The sequence below is a fragment of the Colletotrichum phormii genome (genome assembly GCF_030913505.1).
Source record: "Colletotrichum phormii strain CBS 102054 chromosome Unknown BDP81scaffold_39, whole genome shotgun sequence".
In the NCBI taxonomy this organism is placed as follows: domain Eukaryota; kingdom Fungi; phylum Ascomycota; class Sordariomycetes; order Glomerellales; family Glomerellaceae; genus Colletotrichum; species Colletotrichum phormii.
The window spans coordinates 179,052-205,482 of record NW_026851481.1 but is presented as its reverse complement, the minus strand read 5'-3'; the positions used below and the strand labels follow the sequence as shown (position 1 = coordinate 205,482).

At 53.3% G+C, this 26,431-nt stretch overlaps 10 protein-coding genes across 10 annotated transcripts; 7 read left to right on the top strand and 3 right to left on the bottom strand.

The window, feature by feature from the left end:
• Window positions 1–591: 591 nt before the first annotated feature.
• BDP81DRAFT_442235 (uncharacterized protein) lies at window positions 592–1,142 on the top strand. The gene has a single exon (XM_060591659.1). The coding sequence runs from the start codon at window positions 741–743 to the stop codon at window positions 984–986; it is 246 nt and encodes an 81-aa protein (XP_060438107.1). The 5' UTR covers window positions 592–740; the 3' UTR covers window positions 987–1,142.
• Window positions 1,143–1,314: 172 nt separating this feature from the next.
• Window positions 1,315–4,529, top strand: BDP81DRAFT_455670 (uncharacterized protein; the record flags this gene model as incomplete). Its single annotated transcript, XM_060593084.1, has 6 exons — window positions 1,315–1,376; window positions 1,445–2,197; window positions 2,268–2,611; window positions 2,647–2,716; window positions 2,810–3,783; window positions 4,180–4,529. 6 exons carry the CDS (start codon window positions 1,315–1,317, stop codon window positions 4,527–4,529), a joined length of 2,553 nt encoding a protein of 850 aa, XP_060438106.1.
• A 938-nt stretch (window positions 4,530–5,467) lies between these two features.
• Window positions 5,468–6,209, top strand: BDP81DRAFT_476628 (uncharacterized protein; the record flags this gene model as incomplete). The annotated part of the gene is made up of 2 exons (XM_060594782.1): window positions 5,468–5,751; window positions 5,888–6,209. 2 exons carry the CDS (start codon window positions 5,468–5,470, stop codon window positions 6,207–6,209), a joined length of 606 nt encoding a protein of 201 aa, XP_060438105.1.
• Window positions 6,210–6,395: 186 nt separating this feature from the next.
• Window positions 6,396–7,936, bottom strand: BDP81DRAFT_442230 (aldo-keto reductase). Its single transcript, XM_060591658.1, has 2 exons — window positions 7,726–7,936; window positions 6,396–7,661 (listed from the first exon to the last, which is right to left on the bottom strand). Exon 2 carries the CDS (start codon window positions 7,535–7,537, stop codon window positions 6,461–6,463), a length of 1,077 nt encoding a protein of 358 aa, XP_060438104.1. The 5' UTR covers window positions 7,538–7,661; window positions 7,726–7,936; the 3' UTR covers window positions 6,396–6,460.
• Window positions 7,937–9,166: 1,230 nt separating this feature from the next.
• On the top strand, window positions 9,167–10,547 carry BDP81DRAFT_156644 (short-chain dehydrogenase). Its single transcript, XM_060581956.1, has 2 exons — window positions 9,167–9,189; window positions 9,264–10,547. The coding sequence occupies exon 2, from the start codon at window positions 9,431–9,433 to the stop codon at window positions 10,409–10,411; it is 981 nt and encodes a 326-aa protein (XP_060438103.1). The 5' UTR covers window positions 9,167–9,189; window positions 9,264–9,430; the 3' UTR covers window positions 10,412–10,547.
• Window positions 10,548–11,361: 814 nt separating this feature from the next.
• On the top strand, window positions 11,362–12,440 carry BDP81DRAFT_400600 (oxidoreductase domain-containing protein; the record flags this gene model as incomplete). Its single annotated transcript, XM_060588711.1, has 2 exons — window positions 11,362–11,372; window positions 11,540–12,440. The coding sequence occupies 2 exons, from the start codon at window positions 11,362–11,364 to the stop codon at window positions 12,438–12,440; spliced, it is 912 nt and encodes a 303-aa protein (XP_060438102.1).
• Window positions 12,441–12,872: 432 nt separating this feature from the next.
• BDP81DRAFT_335209 (major facilitator superfamily transporter) lies at window positions 12,873–14,507 on the bottom strand (the record flags this gene model as incomplete). The annotated part of the gene is made up of 2 exons (XM_060585835.1): window positions 12,873–13,326; window positions 13,381–14,507. 2 exons carry the CDS (start codon window positions 14,505–14,507, stop codon window positions 12,873–12,875), a joined length of 1,581 nt encoding a protein of 526 aa, XP_060438101.1.
• Window positions 14,508–17,984: 3,477 nt separating this feature from the next.
• Window positions 17,985–19,112, top strand: BDP81DRAFT_400598 (family 88 glycosyl hydrolase; the record flags this gene model as incomplete). Its single annotated transcript, XM_060588710.1, has 1 exon — window positions 17,985–19,112. The coding sequence occupies one exon, from the start codon at window positions 17,985–17,987 to the stop codon at window positions 19,110–19,112; it is 1,128 nt and encodes a 375-aa protein (XP_060438100.1).
• A 2,645-nt stretch (window positions 19,113–21,757) lies between these two features.
• On the top strand, window positions 21,758–24,006 carry BDP81DRAFT_156573 (major facilitator superfamily transporter). Its single transcript, XM_060581955.1, has 2 exons — window positions 21,758–23,437; window positions 23,493–24,006. Exons 1-2 carry the CDS (start codon window positions 21,893–21,895, stop codon window positions 23,769–23,771), a joined length of 1,824 nt encoding a protein of 607 aa, XP_060438099.1. The 5' UTR covers window positions 21,758–21,892; the 3' UTR covers window positions 23,772–24,006.
• Window positions 24,007–25,109: 1,103 nt separating this feature from the next.
• BDP81DRAFT_335146 (uncharacterized protein) lies at window positions 25,110–25,926 on the bottom strand (the record flags this gene model as incomplete). Its single annotated transcript, XM_060585828.1, has 3 exons — window positions 25,110–25,281; window positions 25,362–25,675; window positions 25,840–25,926. 3 exons carry the CDS (start codon window positions 25,924–25,926, stop codon window positions 25,110–25,112), a joined length of 573 nt encoding a protein of 190 aa, XP_060438098.1.
• Window positions 25,927–26,431: the final 505 nt, after the last annotated feature.

Below are 26,431 nucleotides of genomic sequence, written 5' to 3'. Positions count from 1 at the left end.
TTACGGGCAATAGTTGGAACTAGCACCCATATCCAAAGAGATTTCAATAGAGCCCAGCCTAGCGAGTTTCCAAACAGTCATGTTAATACATGCTTCATACTTATAGCTTGGTCGCAGTTGAGTAGTGTCAATTCGAAATGGTCTTAAACACATTTAGCTAGCCCGAAGCTGGCTGAAGAATATATCTGTGTATTAACTGATACATGTATAGTCTGACAATCAGCGGATCAAGATGCAAACGTTGAACTGCCATATTGCCATATTGTACACATTTCTCTAGAATCTAAGAATACTGTCGCAGAAAGCAGCTAGGCAACCAGATGTCTTACAGAACGGCGTTAGATACATATATCCTCGGACTTTGGTCGAGTGCAAGACCCCTGGCTTAGATGCAACTTATCTTTCACGTCGGGCAATCCGGATGGGGCGAACCTCAGTTCGTAATTCGCTGCCTCACATCAGGCTGTGTCCAATCTGGTGATTTGTACTACCGAATGTGGCTGGGTCATGCAGGCTGGGCGACGGGGCAGAATCTACCCCTCTTCTTACTTCCAACGACGAGCTATCTGCCCTCTCCTGCGGCCTTACCACGTCTGTACCTGACTCCCCCTCCCTCATCCTCTGTCATTATTGCTATCTGATCTAGTATCCCCAAAGACAGCCAGACCGTTCAGAACACGTAGCTATCGAGACTTCACTTTTACTTTGGCCCGGTGGAATGCAACTGAAACCCCGCCAACATGTCAGGCCTCGAGGCTCTCGGCCTGGCCTGCAACATCTTCCAAGTCATCAGCTTCGGCCGCGAAACGTCGAGCCTAGTCAAGCGCGTTTACCGAGATAGCTCCGTCGACGACGCCCTCGAGGCGAATGCGAAGGACCTCGCTCAACTCGCATCATTTGTCCAGGCTCTAGAAACTCCAAAGAACCCGACAAAGCAAGAGCACCAGCTGCTCGAGATCGCGAAGAATTGCCAGGCTGTCGCATGAGACTTGACGGAAGAGATTGCTTTCGTTGTCGGTCACAAGAAGAAGGGGAGCCTTGCTGGGACTATCAAAGTGTGTCGGATTGGAAGTCCAATTCGACAGCGAGTAAGGGCAGAGCATTGGCCACCTCGAGGGAGTACAATTAGACCTCGACTGCCCACCCAACCTCCGGTTGGAATCTCCCTTTTACTCCTTACGCAGAATCAATCAATACAGAGATATTGATACTTCGTCACCCCCAGGACCCTACGGTTCGAACTAATTTCCCTGTGATAGGGATACCAACAAAGTGGCTACCAAGGCCAACTGGCGAAAGCGACGGCTTGACACCATGGAAAGAAAGCTGAATGATGCCGAGAGGCTGATGCAGAGTGGTCTTCTTGCGCGAATATGGTAAGTTTATTGAGCCTGAATTCCTCTGTGTACCGCCTTTCAAGCTAATAATTCTTGCTTCCTCGTAGTCAGAAGGCTGATGCCATGCAACTTGACTTGGAGTCACTCGACATCAACCTGCAACATTTCCTGCAGCAATATCAACAAGGTCACAGAGACACATCTGACCTGATCTCCACAGAAATGTTCAGGACACGCAGCCACGTCACCCAAGAGTCACAAAAGGCGACAGCTCAGATTCAGTTAATAGTAGATCAGCAGTCTGCACAACTTGACCAGACGATCCGAAACTCGAATCAGCAAGTTTCAACTGCTGTGGAAGCTTTGAGCTTTGCCAGAGACCGAGAGGCTAAGCGTCGACGCTTCCTTCGCAGCTTCAAGTTCACGGGAATGAACCAGCGTCGTAATCAAGTGGGCGAATCATGTGAAGGCACCTTTGAGTGGATCTTTACAAACGAAAAAGGGGTTCTCGAAGATTTTGACGACGAATCAGAATATACAAGCACAGAAAGTGAGGGGTCCGAACGCAGTGGATGCTCACAGGATAATTCCCCTGACGGGACATATGGCTCGGCCGGGCAGAACGGGGTTGCACCCCAAGATGGCAACACCCGCTGGGACTCTTTTATCGACTGGTTAAAAATCTGGCAGCTCTATCTTCTGGTGCGGTGGCAAACCTGGCTCGGGAAAGTCCACGCTGATGAGATTCATCATATCAGACCCACGAACCAAAAGCGCGCTCAACGTGTGGAGTCCTGGGGTGCTTCTGGTCTCGCACTTCTTCTGGCGTCCAGGAAGTCTAATGCAACAGAGCATCAGGGGTATGTTCTGTTCTCTGCTACATCAACTTCTTGGGAATGAGGTCTCTGCCCTTGACCGCTCTATTTCCAGCGCCCCATCGGGTGGACACAAAGACTCAGACACAGACTGGTCTACCGGGGAACTTCAAAAGCTATGCTTCGACGCAGTCGAGCAATACCATCGACCCATTTGCTTTTTCTTAGATGGGCTAGATGAAGTTAGCCCCGACGATGGTGTGGTGCGGCTCCTAGAGGTCATACATGGTTTGGGCACCATCCAAAACGTTAAAATCTGTGTTGCAAGTCGTCCGGAGTATCTCATCGAGAAGAACTTGGATACGGCAGCTATCCGTCCATCCGTTTTCAAGACCTTACGAGTAATGATCTACGAATATACGCCCAGAGCCATACCAAGTTGCCACCTATATTCAAGATGTGGGACAGCTGGGGACAGCCTGGGGAACCGATAGACTTACTTGTCGAAAAGGCTGAAGGCGTTTTTCTCTGGCTCTGCCTAGCCATCAAAAGCTCGAATCGAGGGTAAGATCACGGAAACAACTCAGACGATCTGCAGCAAAGAATACAGAGCCTGCCCACCAGTCTCAGCAAATTGTACAACGACATGTGGACTAGGTTGAATGACGATCAGCCACTCTACCGCGAGAAAGCTGTTCTTTATTTCGGTCTAGTAATTTCCGGTCAAAGGTTTAATTGGCCGAACACGCTTAGCCTCAAAACCAGTCTTAATGTGTTTGATGTGATGCTGATAACGACATCGATGGCAGACCGTGTTCTCGAAGAGCCAAGTCACATAGTCCAGCCCAGTGTCCTCATCACGGCTTGTCAGAGAATCGAAAGTGAGGTGCCCTTAATGTACGCCGGGCTTCTGGAGCGGAAAGACTCGGGAGCTTTGGGCTTGCACAGAGAGCCTTATGAAGAGAGAAAGCCGGTTGAGGCAACCCTGTGGGATGGCGAGCAATACGCTGCACTGATGCCTCTTATTGCAGACTTGCAGACTTTCCAATTCATACACCGCAGTGCGTATGACTTTCTGGTAGATACGCCTGAAGGGAAAGAGATCATGAGTCATTGCAGGTTCTCAAAGTCAGAGCTTCAACGTCAAATCATCTGTGCCTCGGTCGCATGCTGCCAATTGGCACTGATCAAAGTGCACGTTGTAGGTTCCCCACGATACGTCTGGAGCAGTATGGTTTCTCGGTACATCCACTGTATTGGAGACAAAACTACGCATGAGTCAGATCGTCCAGATTATCAGAGCAAAGATTGGATGGTACTTATAGAAGCTTGTCAACGGCTGAGTAGATCAGGCCGGCTTCTGTCTTTTGGCGACTACCCAACCAACATTTTCGGCCGCCTTTCACGGATGGATTTCTACTCAAAAGCTGCAACCTATGGTTTAACAGAAATTGCTTTGTCTGCTGGGGGAGACATCGGCTGTCAGCCCGAATGCCTTTCCAAGCTTCTGTTTAATACATGCATCTACACGACTTACCCCCCGTGGACGCTTCGCAGTCCTCACACCCAAAGCAACCATCTGATTGCTAGGCTTCTCAAGCAGGGGGCTGATCCAAACGGAAGACACATAAGTATAACTCTCCCAAGAGTGTTCGTGACCCCACTTTCTTTAATTCTCGTCAAAGAGACGGTGACGAGAGTCGGAAATCGCGAAATGTGGCTCTCTTACCTACACACTCTGCAATGCTTCTCAGATCATAATGCGAACTTTCATCAGACGGTCTTAGTCTCATTATATTTTAGTCTCCATCATGGGCATATTGTTTTTGACAACCTCCCCCATGATCTGAGTGGACCTTACTGGACCATTCATGTTGTTCTACCAGCATCTATTCTAGTTACTTCGGCAGTCGCAAAATATCGCACTCTAGATTTCAGCTTGAACCAGTAGTCCGAGCAGCTTATGGAGATTTTGGACAGAAGTCGTAGAGTCTACGGTCAGTCCGAAGTTCGCATTGTCTGTTTAGAGAGCAGCGGCTTCGGCCCGCCCAGGTTCTACGGAGAGATCAGCCCTGAAGATTCGAAACTTTTCTGTGAGCCTCTTGTCAGAAGACTGCTCTTGGGTTTCCCAGAATTCATCAACGATCAGAGCCTGCGCGGGTTTGAAGTTGAGGGCTTTGGAGAGAGACTTGACGATGTACTTGAAAGGAGCAATTCGACTAAGAAGACGGCCCAAGATCACCTCATAGACCTAGGTCTTGGAGAAGCGACAGTTTACGTCGATGATGATGGAGTACGGTATCCCCGCGACTTTGCACAGAAAATGACACCCGAATGGATGGTCGGGACGCTTTACAGGAAACCACGCAACGTTTGAGGCTTTCTTGACTTTCTATAAAAGTTCTGCCAAGGCGATTGTCTGCAAATGGGTTATAATACAGTATTGAGTAACTCTGCACTACCTTGCTTAAGGTGACGGTATTGCCTGGGTTTCATGCGAACATTGTAGAGGGGCTTCCAAACTCCCTCTGCCGGGCTGTCAAACTCTCATCAAGTTCTCTTGGGTAGGGGACCATCAGCAGACTACGAAATCACGAATAACGATGATTTGAGCTGAACAGCCTTTCTTGTTTCTTCTTCTGGGCCTTAGAGCCTGAATAAAATTGTACCAACATCCTGGGCAACATGTGAACCCATTCATTCGTCATACCCACGATGGCGGGCTTTCGCTAGCTATCGAGAGGGAATTACTTGCTTATCAACATCAATGATGGGAAATATGTACAGGTAGATTCACCGAATACAGGGAGTTCTGGACGGGTTCTTCGAGCGAAGTAGAAAGATAGCGGCGAGTATGCAACTCGGCTATAGGTACTGGGATGTCGAAGGCCGCATTTACAGGGTAACCGAAACTCGATTAAGATATAGAACTGCGGTTATGCCGGAGCCGCCGAGCACCAGGAATACTCACCCGAGATTGAATCGAAACTCTATCAAGCCTCGAAGAAATCATTCAGCCAATGTCGCTTCCCCTATTTCACATTGTGGACGCCTACCAGCCGGCTCCACGACCCCATCTGCGAAGCGTTTTAGTGTTGGTCAAGGATTGTGCGGCGTGCCTTACCGCCCACGACAAAGGAAGAATACAAGTACAAGAAACAGGAGGTGATTCAGTCTTCCAACGGACTTGTGAAGCTTTGAATGCAGAGAGCATCAGTCGAGCTGCCCACCGCGTGAAATCAGGGGGTTTTAACGGCCACTCTTTAGCATCTGTTTTTCATTATCTGCTACTCTCGACAGTAGATACAAGCCATCATGCATTCTCAGATCTTCTCAAGCGTGGCATTTCTCTTATTAGCTGCCCTCGCAAACGCCCAGTACGAGGACCCAGAGCACCCATACACCCCCCCCCCCAACCTCAACCGATCGCCGCTCGCCATGCCCAGCGCTCAACATCCTCGCCAACCACGGCTACATCAACCGCGACGGCGCCTTCATCTCAAGCGAAAGCGCCACGGTAGCCCAGATGGAAGCCTTCAACTTCTCCCGCGCCGTGTCAGCGGGTCCTGTCCCCGCGGCGCTGAAGTACTCCACCACAGGTGTGAACGGAACTTTCCACCTCGACGATCTGGCGCAGAAGCCACTGGATCACGACGGGAGCTTGAGTCGTGGGGACCTTGCCCTGTGTGATAATTTGCGGTTCAACAGGAACATTTGGAACTCTTTTGTGGCTAGGTTGCCTGACGAACTCGTTACATGGAAGCAAGCTGCCGAGGCTGGTGCTGCGAGACTCGAGGATGCAAGGAAGGAGACTCCAGAGTTTGTGCTTGATGACTCTGGTGTCGCGGCTACGATTGAGCAGATGAGTGGTCTTCTGGCTGCCCTTGGAGGGAGTGTTGAGGATGGGAAGGCGAGGAGGGACTGGATCAATGCTAGTTTCGTGGAAGAGAGATTGCCATGGGCTCTTGGCTGGAGGACGAGCGAGACAGTGCTTGAGGGGGCAGCGTTTGGCCCGATGGCCAAGGCCTTGAGGGAGTATGCGCCGGGTGGTGTTTGATGACAGACACCTCGGTAGGAAGAAGCTAAATGTACATGTCAGGGAATTACAGTACATATTCGCCAGAGGCTGATCTTTTGGAATCAATCAAGTTCACAAGCCTCAACATCTGCAACTTGGGGATAGTGGATGGTGTCATGGGCCTCGAGCTTCAACTCAGAATCAAATTGCATATCCGAGTGAGCGCTCGCCTCATCTGCTAAAGCAAATACATGGAATTGAGTGCTACTGGTGAGTTGCTACGTGAATGTCTAGTCATGGCCAATAATGTTCTTGGGGCCATAAGGCTCCTCTAGGTGCTTGGCTTCCTCATCCGTCAGAGTCTTGCCACGCAGCTCGCATGCCTCATCAATCCTCTTGACAGAGTTGAAGCCGGTGATAGGAACCCCGCCCTTGTACCGGATCCAAGCGAGCGCGACGTGGCTCATGCTCCATCCCTTCTTCTCCGCGATCTCCTCGACCCTGCGAATGATGTTCTCATCCGCCTCGCTGAGATCAGGATTCATCGGACCCTTGCCCTGAGATCGGATGCTGGTGTTCTCGGCCTTGACAGACCGCGCCAGCTTTCCGCCATAGAGGGGCGACCAGGGCAGAAGACCGACACCCGTCTCCTTGCAGAAGCGGTTCATCTCGCGCTCTTCCTCGCGGTAGACGAGGTTGTAGAAGTTCTGCATGCTGACGAACTTGGTCCAGCCGTTCTTCTCGGCGACGAACTGCATGCGCGCGAACTGGGTGGCCCACATGGAGCTGGCGCCGATGTAGTGGATCTTGCCGACTTCCACGAGGTCATGGAGGGCCTTCATGGTCTCTTCAATGGGTGTCGTCGGGTCGAAGCGGTGGATCTGGAAGAGATCGATGTAGGTCGTCCCCAGGCGGGCCAGGGCGTCATCGACAGCCTTGAAGATGGCCTTGCGAGAGAGACCGCCTTGGTTGACGTAGTCCTTGCTCTGGCGCACTTCGTTGGGGAACATGGTCGTGTGGAGGTTTGTCTCCTCGCCCACGTAGATGAAGCACTTGGTCATGAGAACGATCTTCTCGCGGGGAATGTTGAACTTCTTGATGGCCTTGCCGATGACTTCCTCGCTGACGCCGTTGGAGTACATGTTTGCGGTATCCCAAGTGTTGATGCCGCGGTCGTAGGCGGCCTTGAGGATCTCGAGCGATGCCTCCTCGTCCAGCACCCACGGCGCCCACGCGCTGGATCCGAGGGACATGCCGCCCAGGACTGGAACGGAAACGCGGAGACCAGAGGTTCCCAGGGTTACATATTCGACCTTGGTGGCGTCGAGGCTCTTCTGAAGAGAAGCGGGAACGGGGAAACCAGACATTGTGAATAGTGGTTGCTTTGAAGGGAGCTGAGTGTTGTGGTATGATTGAGTCTAGTGCTGCTGTCAACATTGGAGATGTTGCTCTGAGCGCGAATTGATGAGACCATAATTCACGATCTTCGGCCTAATATGCATGTTTATATAGCAAACATTTTGAATTTTTTCGTGACGTCGAGTGACTATCTTACCTTGAACATCGACGTGGATTCATCAGCATTGACCTAGGGTACTGAGGAGATAGTCGTAAAATCCGCATCACGAAGCCTTTCACCTCGAGAATCACCAGGCTTCAGCTGGATCACCGTAGTCATGAAAAGGTGAAACACTGTTAAGACCGTGTATGTCCATTGCTGATTGTGAGATGCAGGATGTAGGTATGTAAGACGATGGTGGCTGCTTAGCTTAAGAACCGGTGCAACAACGGAGGTTCTGCGACCGTTGCACCGTAAAACATGCCAAACAGAGCAGCGGGCGATTGACGGACTCTTTTCTTGTCCGTTCCTCTTGGACACCGTCGCTGAGACTTTGGTTCTTAAGGGGAACGGCCACTGGCGCCTTGAGGGCTCAGCTCCGCAAAATCCGGGATTTGGCGCTTAAACCCGGGGCAGAAATAGCCGAGACGACAACAAGCAAAGCTTACAGCGGCCAACGGCCGTCTGATTACGGCGCGGACACTTACATGCGACAAAACAATGTCGTCGAGAGCTTTTACACGGCATTGCCTGCGAATGTATGGCTTGAAGTGTTCGTTCTCGTGACAGTTGTATGTATGAGGTCAATTGAACAACATACACGCAACGGTCAATCGCGGGGATTGGCAGCCAGGTTGTTGTGTGAAATCGCAGGGACCCAGCTTGCGCCGCTCATTTTCATGTTTGCACCGTCATCTTCACCGTGACGTCGTAGCTATGAGAGTATTCGAGCTCCTCTACCATGTGCAACTCTGAATCAACATATGAGTAACTTGATGTTCGTACTTGCGAAGAGTGATTGCTGTTGGCTGTGACCTTTGGTGTCAGGACACAAGAGGGCACGCCAATAACCTAAAAAAGATGCTTACGCCATTCATAGGACTCGTTTGTCGTTGGTTCTGAGTGAGAAGTTGAGTAAGCCGTTCAACTAAGCCCAATTGATTCGACATCATTACGACTTGTAACAGGGTTCCCTAGCAATTTTTGTCATTCACACGAAATGCTCCCGTCTTTTGCGGCACCCAAAGCAGTCACTATTCCCAATGTTAAAGTAGCCTGAGGTGGGTATCGATTGGTACGGGAAGTCTGAAGGTGCCGTGGCCACCTGGCGATTTGCTCGATTAGGTAGCGGGCTAACTCCGCCGACGACAGGTGTGCTGAGCTATCATTCAAATCGCACCTAATGACCTCCAAACAAGCTCACCACCTACGTAGGTAAGGGACCAAGTTTTGAATTTCACAGCTCGAAACCCTTCAACTGAATGAGAAAGCCAATCAGCAGAATGGACTTCTAGGTCCGCAGCGCTCCACAGCACTCCGCAAAGCAGCCAAAGACACGGGCTTGCAGACACAACTGTATGTACTGCCTATTCCAAGACACGGCATGGAGTTAAGGTTGCTCGCGCCCGGCACGCGGGCCCAACTAAACGTCCCGACTTACCTACGGATAGCACTTGGAAAGTTAGACCCCTCCCTCCCGGCGATCTGGAACTGGTCCGCGCGGTCTCCGCTCCCCCTTGCTAACTCCGTCATAGACTTGGGATGAGGTCGCAAGCGGCCATGGTATATAGTGGTTTCGTCCAAACGCGTTTTTCAACGTCATGTCATTAAGAAACCCCTCTCACCATCACAATTGAATCTAATAGCTTCACTATCATCTACATCTCAATCAATCCTATACACCATACTCACATCTCACACAATGGGCTTCTTCGTTTACAGTCAGCTCTTCAAGTCCCTGGCGTATCCCACCGGCTCATATGCAGGCAAGACCATCATCGTTACCGGCAGCAATGTGGGTCTCGGCAAGGAAGCCGCCCGGCACTACGCCCGTCTGGGGGCCAGCAAGTTGATCATCGCCGTCCGAAGTCTCGACAAGGGCCGGGCTGCCAAGCAGGACATCGAGGCCACCACGGGCTGCGGCAAGGATGTCATTGAGGTCTGGCAGCTCGACATGTCCAGCTACGCCAACGTCCAAAAGTTTGCGGAGCGCGTCAAGTCCGAGCTGGAGCGCGTCGACATCTTCATCGCCAACGCTGGCGTGGCACACAGCAAGTTCCAGGAGATGGAAGGGGAGGAGGGCACCATCACCGTCAACGTCGTCTCCACATTCCTGCTCACTGCCCTCGTCTTGCCCAAGCTCAAGGAGACCGCTTCCAAGTTCAGCACGAGACCTACATTCACAATCACCGCCTCCGAGGTGCACGCCTGGACCAATTTTGACGAGCGCACCGCCCCCGACGGCGAGATTTACAACACCATTTCCGAAAACGCAAAGGCCTCAGCCGATGCCGTGAGCAAGCTGTACCCCCTCTCAAAGCTGCTCGAGGTCCTCGGCGTCAGGACCATCGCCGAGATGCACCCAGCCTCGGAGTATCCCGTCACCGTCAACTGCGTCAACCCGGGTCTCTGCCACTCGGAGTTGGGACGCGACGCCGGTGGATGGACCCTGTGGCTCTTGAAGCTTCTCTTGGCACGCACGACCGAGTACGGCAGCAGGACGCTGGTTCATGCGGGGTCTTCGGGTGCCGATACGCACGGCAAGTACATGTCTGACTGCGGTATCGAGGAGCCGTCGCCGTTTGTGAGAAGTAAGGAGGGCAAGGAGGCGCAAGATCGTGCCTGGAATGAGTTGGTTAAGAAGCTGGAGGCGATCAAGCCTGGTGTTACGGGCAAGATCTGATTTTCGGTGATGATATTCGGTCTCAATGAGTTCATGTTTTTTTTTTAGCTGTTTGTCGGCCTAGTCTCTAGAGGATTCCCCAATGTAGTAATGCTACGAATCGTTAATCACATCATCTTCATGGTGAAACATTACCAACATCATCGTCGGCATTCCATCCCTGGCGTACCTTGCACTACCTTGGTAGAGTCTATGAATAGGGTAGTCGAAAGGGAACACGAGGAGGCCTTATAATCACTACGAATCCCATCAATCGCGTGATAAAGGTGGCCAGACGAGATCACTCCACCTCACAAAATATTTTCTTCTTCTATTCTCACTACTTATCCGACCTCTGAATTTCACTTTATGCAGAAATCACAACACCTCATCACATTAATCATCTAACGTGGACAAGGCAGGACCATAGATCTACGTGATTGACATTCTGATATTCCAAGGAAAGGATGCTAAGAGAATTCAAAACGCGCGTCTTTGATTTGACGTGCCCTGGCGCCTAGACTTCAATTCCTGCACTGAGAAGGGGTTAAGTCGTGCTTAATCCCGACCAAGCAAGCCACTAAGAAAACGTCGGCGACAGCCTGGCTGAACTGGTAATCGGAGCAATGGCGGACAAGTCGAAACTTCCGAGGCTTTGGAGGTTTGCCAGAGTGATCCCATGGTACAATTTAGCGGGCTTGCTACAGCACCAGTGCATTCATAATCAGCTTCTACATGCCACCCCCAGCCTTGGAATTGGACTAGAATGCTGCATTGCAGGATCGACTGCTCGCCGGATTAGGCAACCAATCGAGGGTGTATGGAGATTAACTATGGTTGGTCGTTCTTAATTCCGTGCCTCGCTTACTCAACCACAGCGTGTTATGGAACCGTTCGAAGTAGGGAATGCGAATGGAGGCAATCCAACAACTCACGGTGGTTCCATCGTATTTTGTACTTAAGAGTCGTGTATGAGCAACTTGTAAGTGAGTCATTGAATGCATCTGATACTCAATCTTGGTCCACGACAACGTATCATAGCTGCATCTCCCTCAGATAATCCCCCTCGTAACCTCTTTAGCCATCAATGACTTCTCAACCCCCCCCCCCCCCCCCCCCCCAGAAGCGTATCTTCCTAACCGGAGCCAGCGGCTACGTAGGCTCAGTTATAACAGAACTCGCCCTCAAAGACGGCTACCAAATCCACGGCCTCTCCCGCAACGAAGCCAGCGACTCAAAGCTCCGCAACCTCGGCGCCGTATCCGTACGAGGCGACCTCACCTCCCTCGACGTCCTCCGCCACGAAAGTAAAGCAGCAGACATCATCATTCACCTGGCCACAGCTTACGTCTTCGGCGGCGAGCCCTATGAGACCTTTAGACCTATAGATACCGCGGCCGTCGATGCCATCGCCGATGCTCTAGCCGGAACCGACAAGCCTCTCGTCGTCACGTCCGGGTCCCTTTGCGTCGCGGCGGATCCTACAGGCGCAGAGACTACCGAGGTATCGCCCGCGGACCCGGAACCCATCAACACCCGTATCCTGACTGAGATCCACTCGCTGGATCTCGCGAAGAGAGGGATTCGAGTCATGTCGGTTCGACTAGCGCCCTACGTCTACGGCCGAGGCGGCAGCGGTATTGCGCAGTTCATGGGTATCGCGGCTCAGACAGGCGGCGTGACAATCGTCGACGGTGGGAAGAACCGGACTACCAATGTGCACGTTGACGATGCCGTGCGACTCTTCCTTCTAGCCGCGGAGAAGGGACGAGCAGGGGAGATTTACAACGCCAGTTCAGCGACAGATGTGACCTCGCTCCAGGTTTCTGAGGCCATGGCCGCAGCTGTCAATGTTCCGCTGAGGGATATCAGCCTAGAGGTTGCGAAGGAGCAGCTGGGGGATACTATTTCCTTCTTCCTGTCCGTTGAGAATAGGGCGTCTGGTGCAAAGGCCAAGGAAGAGCTTGGTTGGGACCCTCGAGGTCAGGGCATCTTGGAGGACATCAGCAAGGGTTCGTATGTGGAAGTTGCCAAGTCTCTCAAGAAGTAAGGTACATATAGCTTGGCAATGAGGAGGAAGAGGGAGGGAAAGCTGTCTTCCCTCGTGAGGGGGAATCTTGGAGTGAGAGTCTAGGGAGGGGGGTGCAAGAAGCGGCACGGATGAGGGGAACCGTACCTATCCCCCAAATGCCAAGGAAAGATGCAAGCCACCCAAGACAATTTGATGGCCAAAGATCTCGTGTTGCATCTCTTGGGGGTTGGAGCTGACTAGTGACTTACTTGGCGTTTTTTCAGGCTAAATGAGCTTAAATTGACGTTGTTATCTGTTCAAGAACCTGACCACCTAGGCCTCGCTTGATCTCTGACGGGGTCACCAAGACAGATCCAAAGATAATGCATAACATATTGGGTATATTGACGAAGCCAAACTTCATTATTGACTATTACATAAACAGATTACACAACTACTTGCATCCCATACTTAGAACACATAGCGGAAAGACAAGTTCTCCTTGTCAGTCTTGTCCTCAAAGGCGTGGGCAGTGTAGTCGGGCGACGCCTCAGCGATACCAGCAGCAACCATGTCATCCCTCTTGCTGTTCTCGCGGGACAGGTAGATGCGGAGGCAGATGATGACGATGATGAGAAGCGCGTAGCAGCCCAAGTGGGTGGCGAAGGCGATGAAGTAGCGGGGACCGTCCCACTTGAGGAAAACCTGGGGGCCGATGGCGTTACCGGCGGCCCAGACGATGAAGTTGATGGCGACGGCGAACTGCTTCTTTGTCTGGCCGGCGACGTTTCGGGAGATGAGGGAGAGGGCGAGGGTCTGGGCTGACCAGAAGGAGAGGGTGATGTAGTAGCAGATGAGGAGGCCGACGCGCTGGGAGAAGGTGTTGTTGGGGACGGTCATGAGGAGGACGGTGCCGATGACGGAGCTAGCGAGGTTGTTAGTGACTGACTGTAGATGTACTGGAGAATCCTAGACTTACGGAACACAGAAGCCAAGCATGACGTAGAGGTTCTGGTTGAACTTCTTGACGAGCCAGACGGAGCCGAGAAGGACAAAGATGATGTAGAAACCGAGGACCATGGCCAGGAGCTGGACCTCGAGCGTGTTGAAACCGAAGCTCTTGATGATGATGTTGGCAAAGGCACCGAGACCAGAGGTGGGCAGAGTAGTGCACAGGGCGATGAGGGAGTAACCCCAGACCTGGGGATCCTTCAGGGCCTCAATGGCCTGCTCACGCTTGAAGGTCTTGTTCTGGATACCAGTCTGGTTGTCGCGGACACGCTCAACCATCTCTCGCTTGACCTCCTCAGAGTAGCATTTGGCGCGCATGGGCGAGTCGGGCATCCAGAAGAAGACGAAGACGCCAAAGATGACGGAGATGACGCCGTAGGCCAGGAACAGCCACTGCCAGGACTTGAGGGGCCCGGTCTTGATGTGGGTGAAGCAGTAGGCGAGGAGACCACCGACGACCTGCTGGGCACCATTCATCATGTACCAGTAGGTGACACGGGACGCCTGCTCCTCGCGGCGGTACCACATGGAGGAGAGAATGACGAAGGCGGGCTGGCAGGCGGATTCAAAGATACCGAGGAGGGTGCGGACGATGACAAGGCCCTTGAAGTCGGTGCAGGCGGCGTGGCAGGCGAGAACGGCGCCCCACGCGATGATGGAGAAGCTGAGGTACTTTGCGATGGGGACGCGGGCAATGATGTAGTTCTGGGGGTACTCGACGAAGAGGATGGCAATGTAGATACAGGTGGTGAGCCAGGAGAACTCTTGGCCCTTGAGGCGTGTGTCCTCCTGGAGACCCATGATGGAGGCGAAGGACATTGTGCCCTTGTCGATGGCCTGGAGGAAGTAGGTGCCGATCATGATGACCAGGACACGCCTGTCAATCATCTTGCGCAGTTGGTCGCTGCGTTCTCTGGAGACGGTGATGGAGCCGTCGCCGACATACTTTGAAAGTTCGTTGTCGACGTTCTCGAGGCGCTGGTGGTCGGCCTTCTCGTTGGAGATTGTGCGCTCGACTTCGTGGAAGGACTTCTTGCCCGGGCCTCCGCTCATGGGGCGAACGACCTCCGGGTCGGGGACTTCGGTAGAGGCCATCTTGTCCAGGTTAGACGGGGCAACAGAAGATTGATGTTGGTGTTGCGATGAGGGCCCGAGGTGAGTGAGACGCAGTAAAGGTCTCAGATATTGACTTGATGGGGCTTTGGGGTCCGGAGTCTGTCTAACCTATGCAAAGGAAGGGAAGAAGCTGGGCAACCTACGAGAGGAAAAGGAATAGATGGGAAGAAGAGGATGCTACCTCGTTCTATATAAGAGTAGATCTTGGGTGGACCACCGAAAGGGTGGTAATGGGTGGTGGTAAGGTGTTAGGGAAAAGCGAGCCGTGGACCGTAGTGCTTGGGATTCCTTCCTTTTCTCCTTCCGGATGTAGTATCAATCTGGGCTGCCAAACCCCGGAATCTCACCCTCATTCCCTCCTCACTTTTACCCCAAGATTTCTTGTTGGAAAGCAGGCAGACCGCAGGACTTCTCCATTCCCCCGGTTCCACATCTCGGTCCCCCGCGAAAAGGGACGACGAGACTAAGGCCAGAATCAAACCCCCACGGGCCCTAGGCTGCTGGTATCCTGGGGGGGGGGGGGGGGGATATGGAGACGGCTTGCCGGGTCCTGTATGGTTCAGCGAGCCGGATCACAGCTTGGACCAGACGATTAATAGGCGAGACTGAGAGATGTCCAGGAGTGGGTGCAATTTGGGACATCATTCGACCGAAGTGGCGGGAAGGGCAAGTTGGCAAGGCCTGGTCAGCCACCCCTCCCCATACGCTCGCTCTCCCCCCCACAGAACTCCGCGTTTCTGCGGTGTATCCCCAATATCTGGGGAGAAGGAGGAACATGGGACCGTAGCTTGAGTCAAGATTGGATAAGAAGGACAAGAAAGTGGGCAGGTTCATAGCTAGAGCAGCACGAGTCAGGATTAGGGATTGGGGGATAACGTTGCGACGACTGGGGGACCCATGGGGCAACAACATGAACACATGCGTGATGGATGATAAACCGGGAGGAAACCGACAGCAAGTGCGCGCAAGAGATAGGTGGGAATAAGGGTGTGAACCGATAGCTCCAACTGGGGAGGTTTCTGGTTGTACTTTCATGGTTGGCACGGCTGGCGAGGTCGACCCGGCGCGATGGTGTGCGCCTATACTGTGGTTCTTTGGATTGGGTGAGATGATTGGTGGTTTTTTGCAACGGGGATAAGGCGCGAGGCTAATTCTAGTCAGTAGTTTCTTGTTGGAATGTCTCACACGAGTCTGTAGTTTCTCCAGAAGGCGAAAGGCAAGCTAATCGGGGCTACTAATGAATCGTTTAAGCGGTTTAGAAATCCGCGTTCCTAGTGATGAGACCCTCTTTTTGGGAAGAGGTTATCGACGAGTGAGAATGGATGGCGGCTGCGACGGCAGTGAGCGACTTGGTATGGCACTTGGGCGCTCTCCCGGCCGCCTCATTCCTTGGTTTCTTGGGCTTTTGTCGCCGCAATTCTGGGCAGACGAAATGGTTCAGCAGCGACTGGCGAAGAACAGGAGGCTCAGACCACGAGGTCTCTCAGTGGGAGGGGGTGTGAGCCAGTGTGGTGGTGGGCGGAAATGTTAACGACACGAAAGCTGCTTCGGGCTCGCGGCGGGCATGCAGGGATGGGATTGGTTGATGTAAGGAAAACGGCCGTCTTGCCTCGAAGCAGCCATGTCGTCGGCGCGAACCCTACCGATTCGACCGGGCCGGGCTTGGCTCACCACGCAAGGAAAAGCTTGACGGAGGGCTTCCGTCTTGACGCTCGGGCTCAACTGGTCTTTTCCGTCATTTGAACAGCTTGTAATTTGTTGTTTTTGTCATTCTTGCGTTGTTGAACGGGCTGAGCTCATATGAAGGTATGGCAAACTAGACAAGAGTACGGAGTACGGAGACTTTGAAATGGGGGGGCCAGTTCTCAGGAGGAGGCTGGGAATGGTCATGGAAGTGGGTGCGGGCACATGTGCCACATGTCGTGTTGCATTGGTTGCATTGCGTCTAATGTCCTGCGGTGAGAGTGCTTGCATGCGCAGAGACTAGGAGAGGAAATTGAGTCCCGCGGTTAGAAAGTCATAGTAATCACGAATGGGAGCAGTCGTCCCGTAGAGTCCGTTTCTATATGAAGAGCCGTTTTCATTCCTTCCATTCCCCAAAGTGACTTCAAACTCGTTGGTAGACCTCGTGAGTAATCTTCGTTCATCTCGCTCAATCTTAGTCCGTATTGTGCCGTCACTGCGGTGCCTGGGAGAGCATGGGATAACCTTATTTAACCGCCCCAGGGCTCCGCAAAATGAGGTTTAGGCCTGGTTGCCTAGGGCAGAAAACGATGCGTGGCTCCCCTCAAATCTCCTCCCCTAGGCCCTCCAGCTTTTGTTCGCCCAGATTTTCCCCCAACGATCCAGTGCGGAAGGGATTGCGGAGAGTGTGCGGAGATGACTTCCCCAAAACACAGACCCCGGACGGCTAAACACAAAAAAAGCCGGGGCGCCAGCGGCGGGTTCGGCGTCGAAGACTCGAAACCTCGTAAGAGGCGCAGGATATTTGGGGGAGAAGAACAGGGATGATCCAGATAGCGGTCTTGGAAACACAATTAGACAATAGTGACAGACCAGTCAGAGACCGAGGAGAAGAGGAATAGTAAGAAAGGAGGCCCACGAAGACCGGGAAGAAGGACGGGAATGGAAAAGAAAAATCGGGGAAACCTTCTCCACCGGCGCGGGGTAAGAAGCCCGGGGCGCGGGGGAGGAGGGCCCGAGCAGCGAGCGGAGCACCCCCGGTGACGTCCCATCTAAAGTGGGGTCCAGTCGGGCCCTCCCGACCAACCACCAACGTCGATTCCGCAGTCGTCGTCCAGGAGCGCAGAGAAAGGCTCTTGCCTCAGTTATTCACACCTTGCCTTACTTACCTAAGTCCGAACTGTATGATCCTTTTACCCATCTACTGGAAAGCGCGTCTTGGAAGAATATCTTTGGGGCCTTGGTCCTCGGCCACCATCACTCCGAGCACAACTTTCCCCTCCATCCTCCCTCCCAGAACCCCTCGTTTTTCCCACCAAGCATATTTCGCCGGAGCCCTCCCTTCATAAAGGATTCCGCACCCAAATTTCGTGTCCCGAAGCGTACCCTTTTCCCCCGAAGTCTGACGTTTTTGTCGATAAACTTCTGTCTCACGTGCCTTGGCGTCTTGTGCCGTAATCTGTCCATACCTAGATACCCCTTTCCCAGAACTGTCGCAAAAGTCACATGCTATCTGTGCCGCACGACTTTTTGAGAAAAAGGTTAGTCTCATCTCCCGTCATTGTAGATAGTGCTTTTGCGTCACCAATCGACACGAATTCGACTCTTTCGACTCTTTCGAATTCGATGCCATGGCAAGCGAGATGGCTACGGCCTCACATCACCGGCCAGAATTGGACCTCTCAAGGCTGATTACGAACATAGACGCCAAAAGGGTCCAGACAACACCATAATCAAACCTCACAAAATACACAAAAAAAGAATACCGCCAAAATGCCTGCCGGAATCACCGAGCTCCATGGCGTCAAGCGGGCCGACATCCACAAGCAGGTGAAGCAGCTGATCCACGACATGGTCAACATCAAGGACACCACAGGTGAATTCCTCATGACGCTCGAAAACGGCCGCGTCATCGACACAAAGGGCTGGGGCGACTGGGAATGGACCCACGGCATCGGCCTGTACGGCATCTGGAAGTACTACGAGCTCAACGGCGACGCGGCCGACCTCAAAATCATCGAAGACTGGTTCCGCGACCGCTTCGAGGAAGGGCACAAGGGCAAAAACATCAACACCATGGCCGTCTTCCTCACCCTCGCCTACGTCTACGAAAAGACCAAGAACGAAACCTACCTCCCCTGGCTCGACTCCTGGGCCGAGTGGGCCTACCACGACCTCCCCCGCACAAAGTACGGCGGCATGCAGCACATCACCTACCTCGAGGTCAACGACCAGCAGCTCTGGGACGACACCCTCATGATGACCGTCCTGCCCCTCGCCAAGATCGGCCTCGTCCTCAACCGGCCCCACTACGTCGAGGAGGCCAAGCGCCAGTTCCTCCTCCACCTGCAGTACCTCTTCGACGCGCCCACCGGTCTCTTCTTCCACGGCTGGACCTTCCACGAGGGAGGCCACAATTTCGCCCGCGCCCGCTGGGCCCGCGGCAACAGCTGGCTCACCATTGTCATCCCGGAATTCATCGAGCTGCTCAACCTCACGGGCGATGACGCCCTCCGCTCACACCTCATCAACACCCTCGAAGCGCAGTGCGCCGCCCTCGTGCCGCTGCAAGTTGAGAATGGCCTGTGGAGGACGCTGCTCGACGTGCCCGAGTCCGAGGGTTCCTACGTCGAGGCGAGCGCCACGGCCGGTTTCGCCTACGGTATCCTCAAGGCGCAACGGAAAAAGTACATTGGAAAGGAGTACGAGGCCGTCGCCGTCAAGGCGATTAATGCGATTTTGGAAAATATTAGCCCCGAGGGCGAGCTGCTCAACACGTCGTTCGGCACGGGTATGGGCCACGATTTGCAGCATTACAAGGATATCCCAAGGACGAGCATGCCGTATGGCCAGGCCATGGCTATGATGGCGCTGGTGGAGTTCTTGCGCGTCTTCGTATGAAGTTTATGATATAATGCTGAATGAAAAGAAAAAAAAAATTGAACCTGAATGAACAAACCTTGGCCCCTCAAAGCTGCTGTCTTATGAACTGCAATGACTTGTGACCTAAGCTTACTTTCGAGAATTGAGAGTTCGGTATCACACGCTGGCCGACTTCGCAACGGTTTCAGACACCTGACTGGAGCACCCATGTAAGCCTTGTCCATGAGATGCGTGCGAACCTCTCAGGGGATAGGTGATTCGGCTCAACTATGACCGAGACATCAAGGTATCGTTCGTCGCGAGCCTTGGCGTTGGGGTTGAATCCCCATGCTCTCGAGGGTGCCTTGTCAGGGCAGGGAGGGACATGATCAGAAGCGAAGACAAACATGGCTGTCGCTTGGAGGTTTGCAAGTACAAGTCGATCCGTCCCCAGGGCACCCTCCAGGGATGCTTCAGTTTGGGAACTTGACTGGAGACATATGGTCATGTTTGACACAGCGTGAAGATGACCTAGTGGCAGTTAGTACTCGGAAGTCCAGGCTGAAAATGCTGAGGAACCCGAAGGACGATGCTAACTCCCAAAGCACCGTGTGTTACGGGCTTGTCTCGGCAGGTCGGTACAAAACGATCCCAAGCTGTTCTCAGTCGTGACAATGATGTGCGATCCGTGGGGGCCGAGGGTATACCGTCCTCCTGGAAATCTTGTCAAGATGCCACACCCCCGAGGCCCGGTTCAATGCGGCCCAAGACAGGTACGCATTTGGTTGCAGCCGGGCATGCGGCTTTCGTAGCATCCGAATCCGGGGCTGCGGGGCACTCCGGGTGTCAATCTGTCATGGAACTCTCCGTAAGGTGCCTGGGCGAAGGATCTTCCAATGACATGAGGGAAAGGGCAAGCAAGACAAGGGTACAAGGTGTTGCTTTCGTATGAACTCGGTATTGGGAGCTGTCGGTCGGTGACTGACACCGAGATGGTGAATCGCGTCCGTCTAAATATATCATGGTATTGGTCATCCGCAGGTCTGTTGATACATAGTGAGAATCAAAAAGGCGACATCTTCTCGGCTCATCAGGTTGTTCGGTGTGCCGTAGTTGTCTCTTTTCTTATTGTCTAGCTCTTTGAGAACCCCCAGAGGAATATGTCGCAAGATTCAGTCTCATGTTATCCAGGGTCTTGACACGAGATCAAGGAGAGATTTGCTGGCACCGCCCACCAGCTCCCAGCAGCCACGCATGACTTTCAGTCTTCGTCATCGCTCTTCTTTGTTTGTAACGTCAAGTGCAGGGTCCTCCGGGCGCCTCGTCGCTGGTCTAGAAGGGCACACGACAGGACCCTGCGTGAAGCTAGCATCGGAGGTTTTCTGAGCCATAGTCAGATGTCTCGCTGCAGCGGTCGATGCGGTCTCGGAAAGATATGGCCTGGTGCCGACACATGTTGATCACAGGGCAGTCTCTGGGAGATGCTGCCGCTACTTTAGCTGGTAAGGTACAGTAAGGTACTGTGTTGGTGCGGATTCCCGGCTGTATTGAGTCAAACGATTGGATGCCGTGAAAGAGACGAACGGTTGGAGATGCCGAGTAGATAGATAGCACACGTGTAAAATGTGACAGCAAAGCAAAAAAGAACAGACCATGCGCCAGGGTTTTATTAGTGGCCGTTTGGATTTTGCATTTTGGGTTGGAAGTAAAGGTAAGGTACCGCGTGCGTGGGAGGGAAGATCTGGGAAGATCTGGGACGATCAAGGCCAGGTGAGAGATGAGAGATCAGATGGCTTCGGCCAATGACAAAGTGGTGATTTGGAGGGTGGGCGTCATCATCTGCGCGTGATTGAAGAAGAAAGCGCAAGTGCGATGCCTCGTGCGGCGTGCCTGCCACCAATCTCTTGGTGCGTTGATTGGCTGTTAGTGCGAGTGGTGTCTGTCAGTGCGGAAAGCTTAACTGGTGACCCTGGTGGCAGGCGATGACAAACTTTCCGCCTGCCACCTCCATTTCGGTCGATGCACGAGCCACATCCAGCCGCGAGCACGGAGCACCCACTGCCACCCAGTGAGGTACGTGGGTACCCACCCCAAGCGGCGACCTGAAAAAGCAGAGGGAAGGACCGAAGGCAAAGGGAAAGGAAGGAAAGAAAAAAAGAGGATGAAAAATGAGGTCACCCATGTCTGTGCTTCAATTCCATTGGACCTCTCGTCTTTTGCACCCGTCTTCGCTTGCTCTTCTGGGGTTCTTACGTCGCATCCAGCCGAAAGCTAAGGTAATTCCCGCCGATATCCTTCCGCCGACCTGCAGCACCAAGCACCTTTCTTCAACCACCCGCTTAATTAATTGCCTTACTTCATTGCGTCGCAACACCATCCGCGCATCCCTCCTCCTCCGCCCGTTGCGACCTTCGACTCCTCCTCCTCTCATCCTCCCCTCCCCTCCTCCCAGCCCAGGACATTGCGAGACGCACATCTTCGCCCTCCCCAGTGTGCCCGCCTCGTCAATTGTCCTGTGCTCCTCCCGAACCACATCGCCTCCTCGCATCTACAGCCAGCTCGAGACCATGCGCTGGAGGCTGCGATTCTGCATTCCATCTCCGTGAGACCCTGGCAGCGGGGTAGCCCGGGCCCAGCAGCTACACCCGAACGAGCAGCTCACCACCGAACCCATCTCCGACCACTTGCCACCGAGCCCCGTACCAGTAAACCGTGACCGATCTCGACGACGTCACCGCTGAGTTCTGCAAGAACCCGTGTAGCTGCAACTGGTCAACCTCTGCATCAGGCCCTGCGCCTCAATTGCCGCAGCTCCCAACATGCCTCGCACCACCAACAGTAACAACATTGCTCGCGCAGCTGCTGTGTCCCGGACAGTACCGTCCGGCTCCTTTCACGCAGGCGCTCCCATCCCAACCCTAGGGAATATCGAATCCAGCCGGAGGACCACGATGCGACGCCAATCTACTCACCGATATCACACCTTTCCGACACCACCTCCCAAGACACCCCGCGAGCAATCATCCGCAGAGCTTTTCCCACATTCCGACGATGATTCCGATGGATCAGACGACGACCACCGGCAGACTCCTCTGCCCGTCAAGCAGCTTGCTTTGCTTGCCTTCCTCTCTCTGAGCGAGCAGACAGCATTAAACTCCATCGGCCCTTACCTGCCTCAGATGGTAGAGTCCTTCTCCGATATACCAGACTCTCAGACGGGCCTATACGTTGGAATCCTTGCCTCGGCATTTGCGCTCGCTCAGCTATCAACGAACTTACTATGGGGTTATCTGTCAGACGTCGTGGGTAGGAAACCAACCATGGTCCTGGGTACCTTCATGTTAGCAGGCTGTTTTGTGGGCTTCGGGTTCTGCAGGACCTACTGGCAGATCGTAGTCGTTCATGTGGCCATGGGTATGCTCAATGGCAATGCTGCCGTTGTTCCCACCGTTCTGGGAGAAGTGACGGACCGCTCCAACCAAAGTCGGGCCTTTACGTGGCTTCCCGTTATCTACTCCCTAGGCGGCATTACGGGTCCGGCCCTGGGCGGGTTACTGGTTGGTACCATGGGAAAGCGGTACCCATATCTTGCGCCCAACTTACTGAGCGCAGGGCTGTTATTCATCAGCGTGATTGTCGTCGCAATCTGGTTCGAAGAGACACTGGAAACGTTGGAGCCAGACCACGCAGCAGCATGGATTCCTGCTTGGGCGCGCAAGGCTTGGTCCTGGGTCTCGCGAGAAACGCAACCGCGCAGAGGTTCGTGGGCCACACGCTGGCCTCGCCGCGGATCACAAGCCGTGGTCAGCACCGACGACGACGACGAAGAAGAAGATGATGACGAGGACGAGGCAGGGGAGGATCAAGGGTTACTTCAGCATGCATCCGAGAACGATGCCCATGCCGACGATGACGCTAAGCTCCCGGGCGACCTAGCGACATGGCGTCAACTTTTGAATCGCAATACGGTTCTCGTACTATTAACCTACCTAGTATTCCAGCTGTCCAACATCTCCTTCAACAGCTTGTACCCAATCTTCGCCGACGCCAACCCTCCAACAGGACGCGGTCTCCCGCCAAGTAAGATTGGTATCAGTCTTAGTCTGGCCGGAGTGGCCACCATCGTCTTTCAAGCCTTCCTCTTCCAGCACTTGAAGACACGGCTGGGAAATCTGGGCACCTACCGCATTGCCCTGCTGGGATTGGCTATCAGCATGGCCCTGATGCCCTGGATTCCCTACTTGGACGACGAGCCGATGTTCGGCATCGGCAGCGGTCCGGCTTGGCTGTACGCGGAACTGGGCGTCATCCTCATCCTCAAGAACATCTGCGCCGTGGGCGGACTGTCCAGCGTCATGCTCTTGGTAAGTTATCCAATGATGACTGAACTCTATGAATTTTTGCTAATGATGGCTTCAGATTACAAACTGCGCACCGAATCATGCTACTTTGGGAACATTGAACGGCATCGCTCAGACGCTATCCGCCGCGGGCCGCAGCTTTGGGCCGTTCGTCTCTGGTTCCCTTTTCACGCTATCCACGCGTGTCCATCCCAAGGGTGAGGCCCTGGTCTGGGGCACATTTGGCGGCATTGCCCTCTTGGGATGGGTTGGGTCCCTTGCCATCCGCAACCGCGGTCTCGAGAGTGACGACTGGGTTGGCGAGGAAGATGGCACTGACGGCGAAAATGAGCCATGAGCCAGTGTAGTGTACCAATCTCTTGCCGCGAAGAGCAACACACATGTCAACCCGCTAGGTTCATGTTTGTAACACGGTCGAAAAATGTTTCGGATAATCATAGCATTGGAAAAGAAAAAAAAGGTCGGAAATGCCTGGTTCAAAGCGGATATATTTGCATCAATAGAAAAGGGTGGAACCAGCTCACCCTCTGGAAGAAGAAGAGGCAGACAGCTACACGGTATAGATTTAAGAGGCCAATACCGGGCCCAGACTCGTAAATCTCAAGCTTTGATTTGGTCTTTGAACACCTGGGCCTGCATACGCATACGCATACGCGATTCGCGATTCTTGGGTAATCTGCAACACAACTAGCCTTTTACGAGCATCGCCATGTTCAAGATGGCTGCATGTCAACGCCCGCATTGTACCGACTACTACATCACTCGCAGTAGATATTCTCAGCAACTCCTAAAGCGTCGTGGAGAGGATGAGATGGGCAGGCAGGCAGCTACATCTGGTAAACCCACCTTGGTTGGATGATGATATCTTACTCCGTCGGCGGACCGGCGTAATAGTTGGCGCCGGCAAAAACCTCGCCACCCATATTCGGCGCTGTGCATTTGACACGCGGGAACTTTTGAAGAGGGTTTCCTGTCCCTTGCTTGCTAAGCGTTTTCAATGGTTCTGGAATGTTCTAAATCTTGGGTTTGTACTTTGTTATGTCGGTATAATCTTTCTGGTCGAATGGTTCCATGCCTATTGGGGCTTGGCTGGTACGCGTTGGCGATGCTTCGTTTCTGGGGTTGAGGCCGTCGCCTGTGTCACCTTCGCGGTTGAACGTGGAGAACAGTGGCTTCATTTCATGACGATGATGATGAAGTCGAGCTTAGAATGAAACAACTTGATGAGGTTTATGTCTTTTAATATGAATAGACACATATTTTGATGCTTCTAACCAAAGTAGAGATGAGACATCCCTCGGGCTTGCCAGAAGCCCTCTGTAACTGCAATGATCTGATTTTCTTCACCTCTTCCAGGAGGATTGAATACAACTCAGAGAGCCAGAAAAAAAAATGCCATGAAAAAATCCAACCTTTGTCGCGAGACGGAGTGGTGTATGACGATGCCGATGACGATGCTTCTTCCCAATGCCCCCCCCCCAAATGCTAATGCTATGCCCCGAAACAGAAAATCTCTTGCCCTCGCTCGCTCATGTTCAAAATGTCAAGCAAACCACATTCTACCCCGTAAGATGTGTGTCGTAATCGTGCTCTTGCAGGATCTCTCCTCTACATCTCCTTGATACTCACGCTCATGTCAGCCGGCTCATCATGATCGCGAGTCCCCAGAACCAGGTTAAAACCATGTTGGGGGAACGGACCAGTGCCGTAGCATCGTTTCGACGGCCTTGTTCCATTCATACTCGAAGCAGGCGCCGAGCTGGGCCGCCTCGTCGGTAGACGGCTCGCGACCTCCCCACATCTCGGGCTTCGTGGCCTCCAGGGCTGCGTATCCGGATACAAGGTCACTACAATCGCAAAGAATACCAATGTCAGCGTTGATCTTTCAAGACATGTCTTGGTGATTGGGAGGTGGGGCATCACTCACTCTTCCTGTATCTTGACCAGACACAACCACGCCAGGTTCCAGCTCTTGTTCGAGTTGGGATCGTTGCGCACGCGCACGTGAGCATCGTAGAGGAGGTCGCTGCAGAGGGGATAGCTCCGCGTCAGGCCACGGAGCTCCGTCAGGAACTGGTTGCTGTTGACGTAGTAGTCCCAGGCGGCTGTCATGGGGCCCTGGAAGGCTAGGGCGTCTTCTTCGTTCTCGCAGGTGGCCGCCACACGCTCAATGCGACAGAGCTCTGTGAGGGTGTTGACCCTGTGCGTCTCTAGGGACTCGATGAGTTGTTGGATTGAGCGCTGTAGATGGTCAAAAGTCAGTATGATGACCGACGAAGAAGGAAGGATCAGGTATATCAGTGGAATCTTGAACGTGAAATGGAACGAGAGAGGACCGAGATCTAGTGGGTGGCATGTCCTTGCAGGGGAAGGGGAGGTAATACAAAGAGGAGACCGTGACTAACTTGAACCGCCCTTGGTTTCTTGCTACTCTTGGAGCTACGATGGTGGCTCGATGACCCTCCCGAGCGGCCGGAACGCGACGAAGACATGGTTGATGACGGTCTGCGGGAAGGATGAGACTCCTGACTGACTGATGGCGGCGCAAAGGCGACAAGGATATCCTCGACTGTGTACTGGGTATCCGAGTCTATTTGATCTTCAAGCTGTGTGATGTTCGTGTGGCCGTGGTCAAAGGAAAGTGGCAGATTCGGATCGGGGGAAGCTAGTGATATATCCTGCTCCTCGACTTCGAGCTTGATGCTCATCACGATAGATATCCACTTCGGGGTAGAATCTCCGAACCGAGCAGATGGGTCGATCGAGGCAATCAGACACCCTCCAACTGGATATGTATGTCTGTTGCAATGACGTCGGCAGAGCTCAATGGCCCAAGATAGCCGTTGAGTATGTACTTGACTGAGATCCGCAGCAGTCGAACCGGAGACGGCGTATCACGAGATGAGAGATGATGTGAGTTTGCGATGCCTCGACAGTCGGCAAAGGCCGTCAGAAAAGCTTGGTATTGAGTAACACCGAGGAGAGTTGCTTCTGTGT

Bases quoted from the DNA above. Each gene is read 5' to 3' on its own strand.
- BDP81DRAFT_156644 (XM_060581956.1), top strand. From the start codon at position 9,431: ATGGGCTTCTTCGTTTACAGTCAGCTCTTCAAGTCCCTGGCGTATCCC.
- BDP81DRAFT_156573 (XM_060581955.1), top strand. From the start codon at position 21,893: ATGCCTCGCACCACCAACAGTAACAACATTGCTCGCGCAGCTGCTGTG. The intron at 23,438-23,492 runs GTAAGTTATCCA...TGATGGCTTCAG, and splicing joins TGTCCAGCGTCATGCTCTTG to ATTACAAACTGCGCACCGAA.
- BDP81DRAFT_442230 (XM_060591658.1), bottom strand. From the start codon at position 7,537: ATGTCTGGTTTCCCCGTTCCCGCTTCTCTTCAGAAGAGCCTCGACGCC.
- BDP81DRAFT_442235 (XM_060591659.1), top strand. From the start codon at position 741: ATGTCAGGCCTCGAGGCTCTCGGCCTGGCCTGCAACATCTTCCAAGTC.